We start from the raw sequence: 12120 nt of genomic DNA on the forward strand, positions 1-12120 counted from the left end.
CTCTGCTTTGTTGTTTAATTTTAATGTTCGCTTTTGGCTTTCAAACATTACTTTCCCTTTGAATATTTTTCTTTCTTTTTATTGTCTCATTTAATTTTTTGCTGCTTTTTAACTGTTACTTTTTTGCTTTTTAGTTTTTACTTGTTGATTGTTATTTGCTACTTATTAGTTGTTACTTTCTACATTTCACTTTTTATTTTTTACTTCGAAGTTTATTCAGTTTACTACAATACTCAGTTAGATCTGCTTCCAATTGTGTCGGCTCTTTACATTTTTACCTCTCACTTTTCGCTGCATACTTTTTACTATTTTCATTAAACTCTATTTTTCACATTTTACTTTTTCTTTACATTTTCCGTTTTGCTTTTTACATTTTAATTTTTACTTTCTACTTTTAACTTCACACTGTTCAATTTTTATTTTACATTTTTTTTTCTTTCTATTTTTTATTTTTTACTGCTTACTTTATTTTTTGTTTGGCAATTTAATTTTCACTTGCAACTTTTTATTTTTACATTCTACTTTTCACTTTTTTCACATTTCACTTTTTCCACTTTTCATTTTTTACCTTTTCTTTTTACTTTTTATCGTTTACTTTTTATTTTTTTTTCTCTTACTTTTTTATTTTAACTTTTTACTTTCTGCTTTTTACTTTTCACTTTTTATTTTCTATCTCCTAATTTTTCCACTAACTTTTTATTTCTTGCCTTTTACTATTAACTTTTCATTTTTAAAATTTTTGCGTTCGCTTTATATTTTTTTTCATTTCATATTTTAATTTTTACCTTTTCTTTGCTTTGCTGTTTGATTTTAATGTTCGCTTTTGACTTTCAAAATTTACTTTTACTTATGTTTTTCTTTCTTTTTATTTTCACATTTAATTTTTTGCTGCAAACTTTTTAATTTTTACTTTTTGCTTTTTAGTTTTTACTTGTTGCTTGCTACTTATAAATTGTTATTTTCTACATTTCACTTTTTATTTTTTACTTCTAAGGTGCATTGTTAAAAAAGAATACTCAGTTTGATTTGCTTCCAATTGTGTCTACCCTCGATTAGGTCTACACCCAATTTGATCAGCTTTTCGATTCGATTTTATCAGCCTCACATGAAAATCCATCTGATAGTCTCTAACAGACGAACCCAACCAACTTCGGGTAAACCCTTTCTTGGGTATATTTTTCTTAACTTATCGATGCAAAAATAAAAATTTCAATTGACTTTTTCGATTTTGCAATGGAGGCCTTCTTAAGGGAATTTTATACTAAACTATAAGAAGGGTTTATTCAAAAGAAAGTAAAAATATCTCCCGATTTTATCAATTTCCCCCATTTTGTTAGTCTAAAATAAACCAAGGGGCTCATAAAAACAGGTGCCTTTCTGGCGTACACAATATATCAGAGACCAATTCTACGATTAATCTGGATTTTTCAAAAGTTGACTTTTAAAAAGAGCTAGTTCGCGAAAGAACACATTTCATATTTGAGTTATTATTCTCGTTTCTTTTGAATTATTAAAACATTAAGAGTTTTTAATGAGCCCTCTACAGCATTCGCAGCACCATTATTGTTGTTAAGCAATCGCAAGTAAACAATTCAGAATAGAGCACGTGAACAATGAAATTCCGATGTTCGGTTAACGGTTTGATTAACCCTTTATGCGCATTTTTGCGCGCCAAATTATTGCAATTAGAACCTCTAACTTTAACTCATTCTTGTACATATCCGGAACAGTAAAGATCGAGTTGCTACCAGCAACTTTTGGAGGAACAACACTATTCACAAATTGTAATTCTGTTTTAGGCCATTAATACATTTATATCTTACTTGGCGTTATGAAGCACTTGCGATCACTATTACAGTACTTCGGATGTTTTTTTTTCTTTTCTAATGAATGAATGTTCCTTGATTGTACTTTTGTACCGCAATACAATCCAATACTAAATGTTGAATTACACAACAATCAGTTTAATTGTGCAATCTCCTAATCGTATCTTTCGGTAACTGCCAAACACCACTCACCAAACAAAACCCCAAGTCCAGTCGCTCATCAGTCACATTCAATTAGCAGTAATTTCCAGCGGAACAATAGACTAACCGCAGAGCACTGTCCGCCACTGACTGCAGGGTACATTTGCCGCAAAATTCAGCCGGATATACGCGTAATACACATCCGCACATAAAATCACCCACCAACCAAACTGCATTCCCCCATTGCAGTAGAGGGGAAGATTGTGGTCACATCGCCAAAACCACTTCACAAAGCGACCACAACATCGGCCAGTTCGACGGTCCACAATCGCCCGAATGTATGCCACCAATTGTCACCAACCGGTTTCGTTTATGGTCCGTAACACAATACTGTCCGGTTCGAAGTGCACTGTTACAATCCACCCACCAACTCACTCGCTCACCGGAAACAGCATCCCATAAACCGGGCCCAGCACCGAAACAATAACGTTCATTCCTACTCCGCAGGCGATAAAGTTGCAAAAATGTAAATCAAAACATGCAAAGAGTTCCCAGCGCCCATCAGGTTACCCCGCTGTTTTATGTGTCACATCGCGCACAGCCCGCTTATGTCCCGCGAGTGTCTAACGATGCTAACGCCACGAAATGCCACGCTTCGGCCAAAAATAACGTAAATCCTTGTGTTGGAACGACAAGGAGCTTACCGATCGGTCCGACAGTCGAGCAGAGACTGAGCACGGAACATTCAAACAGCTTCACACAGCTGGCTCACTGCCAGCCAGCCAGCAAGGATGAAACGAAAGAAACGAACCCATGGCCAACTGCCAGGATATTATGCGAGGCTGTCGGCTAGATGCTGTGGAGTGGTTACGCTCTTGGTTCGTGGGGTTTTAGGGTAGACATCACCCATCCGGTTTATTGTAGCGCCAATGCAATGTATAACAGAGGAAGGCAGGTTGTGCTGAATTCCTGTTCGGCGCTTACTCTCTTTCTCGCTCTCTTTTGCTGAACTGCATGCTGCAACGTGTGCCCTTCGGAGGCCGGCTGTTTGTGTTGCCTTTCGCCTCGTACTTTGAGTAAAAGAGCGGAAATTATTGCTTTCTGCTGCTGGAGCTGTTCCACTGGAAATGGTTTGGGTGAGGTGGAAAGCTGTGTTGTGAAGATGATGCAGAGTCGAGAGTGTGAAAAGTTGTGGTAATAGTGATGAAGGAGATTTTCGGTTGCTGAAAGATTAAATATTTGATTTTTTGAGCTTCTGGATGTGCCAAAATGCCTTAATTAATTTAAGTAAATTTAATATCATTTCTATAAAGCTACAAATAAAAATACTTGGCCATACATATTCATCTTAATTTTGCCGCAAATCAAAAGCGCATTTTCCACGATCCTTTTCATGTAGCGAAACTTCTATCGTGCAGCTCTTTTTTTCAATTTTGTTTGATGCATCTTTCACTAAGAAGATTATGAACAACAAAAAAATAGGATCTCCGTTGTCCTTCCGTTTGCATTTCCGTTGGAATTGGCAGTGAGAGACACGAGTGCTAATTACAACACATAAGAGACACGTTTTTACCGTCGTTGAGTACAGATATGATCCGGTCTAGTTCCTAGTGGGAGCAACTTCTGAATGCAATTGCAGCGGGAGCGATTTCTTCGGGCGAGTTTTCCTTGAAATAGCTACATGGGCGAAAGGAGAAAAACAAACACATTCTACCAGGAAAGCTTAATTAATGCTAGTTTATAACCAGAGGGGTTGTTGAAACATAATACCTCCAGGAAAGGGAGTGTAGTCTATTAAATGTGCCTTGCTCTATTCACTAGCCTGAAACCCTGGTTAATTGGTTCGTTTTTTTGCAGTCGGAGATAATCTCTATAGAAGGCAAAATGATAAGACGATGCTCAATGGATGCTAGGCAGAGAAACACTAACAGTTTATGGTGTGGATTAGGTATTAAGTGATTTATGGAACCAGCAACCTCAATTTATTATTTACAATACACTAAAACTTGTCACTTTCTGGTATGACCGTTCGCAATGGTAAAGATTGGAGAGATTAACTCTGGTTCAGTAAGAGGATAATGGGTGACGCTCAATGTGTATATATGTCTATATACTTCATTCTTTGTATCTAGTATTCAATAGTTATCACACATGACGAAACTGGTAGGTACCTTGCTATTGCTGATTGGACTCCATGAACTACTGAGAAACTTCATTGAAGTTTACAGTCTTCTTTGAAGTTTGTAGGACTTTTTCTGAATTTGATAAAGCGTACCGTTCCGAGAGCGTGCACAACTTTTTTGTTTGGTTTTATTTCGTAAATCTTGCTGTACTTCGTTCGTAGAATTACTTTCATTTTTGTAGTATGTTGTTGAAGTTTGTAGCAGTTTTCCGAAGTTGGAGCTATTTACAGGCACTTTACTAAATTTTGGTAATCTTATTTCACTTTATTTTAAAGAACTTCTCTGAAGCTCGAAGGTCTTCCCAGGAGTTCATAGAGTTACTCTGTAGGTCGACAAAAAAAAATCTTGGACTTCGCTGAATATTGAAAGGCTGATTTTAGTTTTGTAGAAAATATTATGCATCATAGCTATCCCTCTGCTGTTCAGAAATCTGAAGTTTGCAAGACTTTCCTGTGAACATGTGAGAATGTAAGTTAAGCAATAGAAAATTCTTTTTCGAATCAGAAAAATCTCTAGAAAAATTGCTCACCCAATGCCCAGGGTAGGGAATCGAACCCAGGTGAGCTGCGTACAAGGCAATCGATTTACCAACTACGCTATGTCTGCCCCCAATTTTTTTTTTGAAACTTCGAAACTTCACATAATTTTTTAAACATTGTTATCCGATTCTTATTAGTTCCCTCTCCTAGAAACTAACGGTCAGCCAACAGCCTGTGCACACTGGCGAGGTGGATTGGCAGGTCACCGTGGATTGACTTTTTCGGTGGGCTGTGTTTGCAGACATTGCTCATCAGCTTAACTCTCCGGAAGTCGCGCAGCCGCTGATGCTCTAAGACGATTTCGCTAGCATGTCAGAACAGTGTGCACTCAGTGCACTAGCGCGACTGCCGTAAGGTTAATGACAGTGTTTGTGAGCACGGCTTGCAGTGGGAGTCATTGTGTGTCGATTTATCGGCCGGTTTCGTCAACGTGCGCAGGCGCATTAAAAAATATAACAGTTGAATTCTATTAGTTGTGTTGTGTTGTAACAATTGTACTTTTTAGTACTAGTGTATGGTTTGTGCTAGTCGTATGTCTATCTGTGTATGTGTTCGTCTGACTATTTGTGACAGATGGGTCAGGGAATGGATGCAGAACTGGCGTATATGATAGAATAGTGGGTAATACTTCTTGGTCACTTTTTACCGGTGTTCGATTCGTACATTCAGGAAGATCGCATTGGATGAATTAAGGTACAATTAATTTACCGACGCACGTGAATCATCCATTCCCAATTAGCATAGCATGAAAAACTTGTAACGAAATGCAATTATCGTTGATGGTAAATAAGGATCGTTTGCTGGCATTTAGATGATTTCAAGTAGTTTGATTGCATGTTACATGTGTTCTCTTCTTCTACTCCATTAGTCTGCTTTTTAGACTTCTAGTAGTTTGCTTTTTCACTACTCATGTGTACCAAAAATGTTAACGATCACTTTCGTTTCTACTATTTTTTTCCTTTTTTCTTTATTCCTCATCTTATTTTATCTTCTATTGCAATATCTTAAATTAGATCCATGCTAACATTCACTAACACAATAAATTGCTTATTCTCTCATATACTCACAATCTCTCATTCAACACGTACAAACGTGGCCTTCGCGATAACCCAAATCTGGTTACAAACGCTAACGCCCGTGATCTCGCCAAAATTCTTGCAGACGCGACAAAAACGTCAACACACAAACGCTCGAGTCCTTCGCGATCATCCACGCACACTTACGCCCGCGTTCTAGTGAACAAGACAACACCCCGGTGTCTAAGTGAAAGGTTTAGCACTTATAAATTCACAAACACGTTCTCAGTAGTGAACCTCTAAATGCCCGTGTTCTCGCGATCATGAATCAGTTACGCCCGGAAGTACCTATCCTTGACCCTAGTAGTATAGGTCCAGTGCCTTCAGGTGGACCAAATAAAAAGATGGCACTCATATTCACTAAACACGTTCCATGGCGTCAAAAAACCGAATTTTTATACGTGAATTCACATAAACGCGACAAACACGTTAACATACAAATGGTTGAGCTCTTCGCGATCATCCACGCAACCCACACCCGGTATCGCGCAGGCATGAAAAAATTCCGGTGATAATATAAACGTCTCAGCACTTCTGAAGATTCAAACTCGTTCTCAAGCGTAAACCTACAATCTCCGGCGCTCGCGCGATTATGAATCAGTCACTTTCGGAACTCTACCCTCGATACTAGAAGTCTAGGTCCATGACTTCAATTGGACCAATTAAAAAAAGAAAGCTCTTATATCCACTTAGCAACACGTTCCATGGCAACATGACCGGGAACTCTAGTAATATGGGGTAACTCACTCCCTGTCAGAATGTGAACTGCACACCGAAAACTAAATTTTATAGGTCGCAGAATTCGTCTTTCAAAATGTACGAGCACTCGTCTAGTCTGCTTCCTTCAAAGCCCATGCCTAAACCTTTGAAAATCATATTCGTAGCCGTAACATGCTTTTTTGCATCCATGCTGACATGTTACTAACTAGTTTTCCAATTTATATGAAGTCGTCGACAATCTCGTACCGCCGCACCCAGTATTTCCACCTCGGAACCGATACCGTTCGAGCTGCCTGCAAGAGCTTTTCTTAGATGTTAACGGCTTTCATAACCAGTAATATTTAGGCAATAGGCTGGATTTGTAAATTGCCCGACGTTTCGGCCGTTTTTGATGGTCTTTTTCAAGGGAAATTTAGTTTAATAGTTTTTATCGTAATCGTTGATTGCGAACGGTCGGATGTTGGGTGGTTTTGCACGAATATTTGTGGCTGAAGTGATGGTGTCCAATCAAACGCTAAATTAGAATCGTGTACAGACAGAGCTCCACTACGCGTTGTGCTACCAAATGTTTTTTTGTACAAAAACACCATCGCTTCAGCTACAAAAATTCGTACAAAACCACGCAGCATCCGACCGTTGGCAATCGACGATTACGACAAAACGATTAAATTTCCCTTGAAAAGGCCATCAAAAACGGCCGAAACGTCGGGCAATTTACAAAACCTAACGAGTGGCCTAAATATTAACGACTAAAACATCTAAAAAAAGTTTCCCTATCCAGTAGTTACAACACCTGAACATAGCCTACAAGAGCATCTGTTACCCATGTTAGGAGCGGCTCTAAACAGCATCTGTCTCGGGACGAACGGCTGAAGAAGAAATGCTGTACCCCGTCTGCTTCATCCAACATCACGAGGCTTAGTTTAACAGCCGTGGTAAGGTGGCATGTTCAATAGACAACCAAAGAACTCCGTTGTAATGACTAAAATAACAAAAAAAAAACTAAAATAATTGAAATCAATTAAATAACTAAAATCACTGAACTTATCACAATAGCCAAATAAAAGTTGCATTCGAACTGGGACGAAAAATCAACAACAACAAAATTATGCAGCCAGGCCGAGGAAGAAAAGACATTTCTCTGGGGATTGTGCGCTTGAAAAAGCGTCTGCTTTCCTTGTAGCCAAAAAAACACATAAATAAAAACCGCTATTTTTAATCGGGATTCCATTGTTTACATACAGTTTTATTGCACTCCCAAAAACACAATCGGATCATTAAATTCCTCGGAAGTTGCCAGCCGCCATGGCCGCGCCCGGCCCGGACTGTGATTGTGAATTATGACCAACCCACTTTTAAACACCCCCGGGGAATTGCCTCCTTCCCGGCCGGCCCAGTCGCTTTTCGTGCTATTTTGGGAGAAAATACCTCAAATGAAAATTAAATAGAAGAGGATTCCGTGGGAGATTTTTTTTATATATGTATACATATTTTGTCATTTCGCTGAACCATAATTTTGATGTATCATTCGGCGGCGGCTACGTTTGAATTGCAAGATTACGTTCCAAGATTTGCGGTTCCAGTTCGGACGAAATTTTGTGAGCTTGTGGTCTTAGTCGAATTAAGCATCAAAACACAGCAATTGTATACATAAATTAGTTATCGGATTTGCATTTCAACTTCGGACGGGACTAAACTAGCGCCGGAATTCAAAAACGTGCTTTCTGCATGATGTCCCGTTAGAAAAGGTTATAGGTGAAAACTAGTTTTTGCCTAAAGTTTTCCCCACTTAAGAGAAAAATGGCATAGCGAATTGTGCACCATTTTTCTCCTTAGATTATCCAGGTTTTCATTTGAAAAGGACTGACGTTCCCGTCAGCGCAATGCGACCAACAAGTGGGTTTCAGAAAATGTATAAAGTTCCGTTAAAAAATATAAAACCATTAAAAAGCAAATAAAAGTAATATTCGCCAAATTTTTTAATTAAGAATCTGGCGAATTTTTCCAGAATGTCAAGTGCTCCAACGAAGAGATTTGCCATTTGAGCCAATATATTCTGATTCCTGAACCCGAAGAAGCGAATGACCTTAAGGCTAAAACCTCTATAATAAAAATAAAAAAAAGAACCATTATCCTAGTTGATTTTTTTTTGTATAACGTTAGAAAAAATGAGTATCGGTTACATTAAAGCAAACAAGTTCTCATACAGCTAGTTTGAAATTTTCTGTGATTGTCCGCAAGGCAGTCATCTCGACCCGTATTTCTTTGTATTGTTTATACACTACATATAAAACTAGTTTTTTTACTCCCAACTATCGCGTGGGTAGCTATTCTCCTTCTGGGTTAGTTTTATTATCAAAAGAAACATTTCTCTTGCTGTTTTTGCACTTTGTCGAGGATGTGAGCGCTGAACCATTGCGAGCGACTTTGGGAATTGGGTCATTTAGCCATGTGCTGTTTTGGATTTATTTTTTTAGATACTGTTGAATTTGAAGATACGTAGCGTAATGATCCTAATTTTTTTTAAAGTCGTTGGTCGGTGCAACGTCTGCCAGCTTTGGGTTAAAATTGAGATATTCGATTCGAGTTTTCGTTGCGATCAAACACGAGTATTTCACCATTTTGTGGCAATTTTTGTTATTATGTTGGTTCTTAAAAACGAAGTATCAATTTTGATGCAGATTTGATACGCATTCCATCGATTGTAGGCTGAGTAATTAATGAAACTCACTCTGATAGGGTCGAAATCGACCCATTACCTCGAACTTTTTTGTATAACGCTTGGTAGCGTTCCCATAAAAGTGGAAAAAAATCTTGCACCTAGCTTGAAATTTCCTGTGATTGTCCACAAGGCAGTCACCTCGACCCAGACATTTTTGTATTGTTTATACACTACACAAACAAACTGTTTTTTTTACACCCAATAATCGCGTGCGTAGCTATTCTCCTTCTGGGTTAGTTTTATTATCAAAGGAGACATTTCTCTTGCTGTTTATTGCGACGTGACGTCACGTGAGACACGACCGAAACCAACCAACCACCTTTAATCTCAACAACTTTTGCATAACAATAAATCAGCCTCAAACATTACGTTTGCAGTTTACAACAATAATATTCATTCTTGTGACAGACGATTCCACCGAGAAAAAGGCTTCGTGGTCTTGTGCACATGTGTTCAAGTTTCCGATCACATTCGTCCATCCTGGTGTATTTTACTGTCTCGCAATAATAACTTTGGGTGTGTGTGGGTGCTATTACTTCCTTTTGTGTCCTGCTGCTGATTTTCTCACTCGTCTAGCATTGCTCCAAGTGTTCCAGAGATGGTATTACAAAGTTGTAGCTCACCCCCTCCCCCCTAGTCCCCTCCAGGAATGGAGAATTTTCACGTACAAAAGATTTTCTTTTTACCACCTTATGCTGAAATACTGCTTCGAGCTTTTTGTTGTCCTGTATGTGAACAATCACATTTATGCATATTGCTTGCAGTGTATGCGGCCGGTTCTTTGTTCCGTTCTATTTTCCTATATTTTCGGAGATATGAGCTTCCTTCCCAAGGAAGTAGGCGGTTGTGTCATACATTCGGTTCGGATCGTTCCGAGAATTGAGTATTGTTATAACCTGTGACAGAAAGTCGTTTGAAACACCTTTACCTCACAGTATGACGTATATAGAATCGGATGGGAAAGACAAAGCGGTAGGAACAAAGCTGCCACTCACTACCGTACACCGGTGCAGCAGACGAGCGCAGCGACACTAATTGAACCTGTTTAGGAAGATTTTCCGAGCGAAAAAAACGGGATGCATCTGGGACGACCGGTGGAAAATCACGCTGAAAGAAGATTATCAAGTTTTTACTATTCTCCTCCGGTGGGACAGGGCTTGCGAAAACTGTTGAGATGGCAGGCAAATAAAAAAAAAACTGAAAGAAGCAAAAACGACGTGTCTCCGGGAAAGTCGTTAATGGAGCGCCTTGAGGAAAATCTTTGTTTTACGACCAAGTTTCTTTGTCATAAGGATTGAGTTTGCAGAAAATTAACCCTTTAGAACAAACTTTACGCTGTTAACAAACTTGACTAAGGATGCTTAACTTCAGCGAAAAAGGCTTCAACCAAGTGCATAACTTCCAGCGGCAATCTAATTCTGAAACAAATCAATGGTGCTTTCGATTTCCGAGCGGAAAGAATAAAATCGAAACATAAACATTACAGTTTCTATTTCCGGGCTGCAAATCTAGTTTGCTTTGAAAGCGTAGCTACAGTTTTCTCATGGCCTGCTCGGCTAGTTGCCAAGACCTGCTCTGCACCATTCAGTGTAGCATATCTCTATCTCTCTCTCTAGTTGTGTTCCGTCTTCTGGAAGCCGGAAATGTTTTCCGCAAAGTCCAAATAGTCGAACTTCTCCACCAGCTGCCCGTCCCGGTTCATCTGGGGCCCGCGAGTTACGACGGCATCTTCGAGTGCCTGGTCAGCCTCGTCCGGTGTGAACCGATCGCCGTAGTTCATAATGTCGAACATGAATCTGCAAGGGAGAACAAAGGGATACAGTTTCTGTCGTTTCCTTTTTTTTTTGGTTTTATGGGCACAAAAAAAACCATTGCAATTTTCTTACTTTTCCTTATCGATGAATCCGGTGTTGGGTTTGTCCCAATGGCGAAAGGCGTTCACCATCACATCCATCGGGGCAAGGCCATTCGCCCGCTGAAGAACGAGTAGCAAAAATACGTCCAAGTTAAGGGGTTGCACTACCTGTAATTGATTTGCGAAGTTTAAAACGGGAAATGTCAAGCTAAGACTTTTTTTTAACCGGTAAATCCTTGCTAGTTGATGCATAATATTACCACATTGCAAGGTAAATTGGATTGCCAGAGGCAACTCTGCTGGCGGAAATAATCTGCATCGACTTCCTCGAAGCGGCAGACGAAATCTACATTTTCATTCCTTTGCCGCAGGCTGCGCTATCCTTATGCAATTTCCTTGATTCGTGCTCTGCTGGATGAGATGAAATCCTCATGCCATGCTTTCAAAGCGCAGCCTAACCAGTAAAACATATCAAATTATTCAATTTCCTTCCCTCCCACAGGCGGAGAACATTCCGCCCCAACAGATTACGGCACATTAAATTATGTTTACGTTCACTTTGTTTCCACCCAGCTAACTGCCGGCAATAACCAATCCAATCAATGCTTCGCACCACATTAGCGCAAACGATGCGATTTGAATTCATTCCGCTCTCGATAGTTTCCGAAGCAGAGATAGAATACGGTACCGAGCTGACCATAATTGGATTTTAATTACGATTTTCCACATCACAACGTTCGACCAAACTAAGCTGCTCCCACGCTCTAACACTTACGCCATCGAACATCTTGCTAATCTCGGCATCGTGCTTTTCCAGTCCCAGCGTCAGAAAGGTATTCCGCAGATCCTGCTCGCTGATGATCCCATCCCCGTCCAGATCGAACAGGCAGAATGCCTTCTTCAGCTCGTACACCTTCGGCTGGTTCAGATCCTTCAGGAACTCCAGGCTCTCGTTTGGCATCTTCCGCGGGTGGTCTAGGTTCCTTTCAGAATATTGGATCTACGATTCCTTCACTCCTGAACACTGAGAACCAGGAATATATTTCGTTTGGATGGAG

General features: G+C 39.6%; 2 protein-coding genes across 6 annotated transcripts in view; both read right to left on the reverse strand.

Moving 5' to 3' along the window:
- LOC131677292 (suppressor of lurcher protein 1) overlaps positions 1–2692 on the reverse strand; it is a 97325-nt gene extending 94633 nt beyond the window's left edge. For 2 of the 5 annotated variants that reach the window (XM_058957015.1, XM_058957014.1), the window contains exon 1: positions 2538–2683. The gene's annotated coding sequence lies outside the window, so the exon portion shown is untranslated. Of the gene's footprint in view, positions 1–2018 lie in introns of all 5 variants that reach the window. The other 3 variants (XM_058957013.1, XM_058957011.1, XM_058957017.1) reach the window with 2 other exon arrangements.
- Positions 2693–10681: 7989 nt separating this feature from the next.
- LOC131676277 (myosin regulatory light chain, striated adductor muscle) lies at positions 10682–12120 on the reverse strand. Its single transcript, XM_058955395.1, has 3 exons — positions 11838–12120; positions 11094–11230; positions 10682–11003 (listed from the first exon to the last, which is right to left on the reverse strand). The coding sequence occupies exons 1-3, from the start codon at positions 12021–12023 to the stop codon at positions 10820–10822; spliced, it is 507 nt and encodes a 168-aa protein (XP_058811378.1). The 5' UTR covers positions 12024–12120; the 3' UTR covers positions 10682–10819.

Source organism: Topomyia yanbarensis, chromosome 1 (genome assembly GCF_030247195.1).
Source record: "Topomyia yanbarensis strain Yona2022 chromosome 1, ASM3024719v1, whole genome shotgun sequence".
NCBI classification, from domain to species: Eukaryota; Metazoa; Arthropoda; class Insecta; order Diptera; family Culicidae; genus Topomyia; species Topomyia yanbarensis.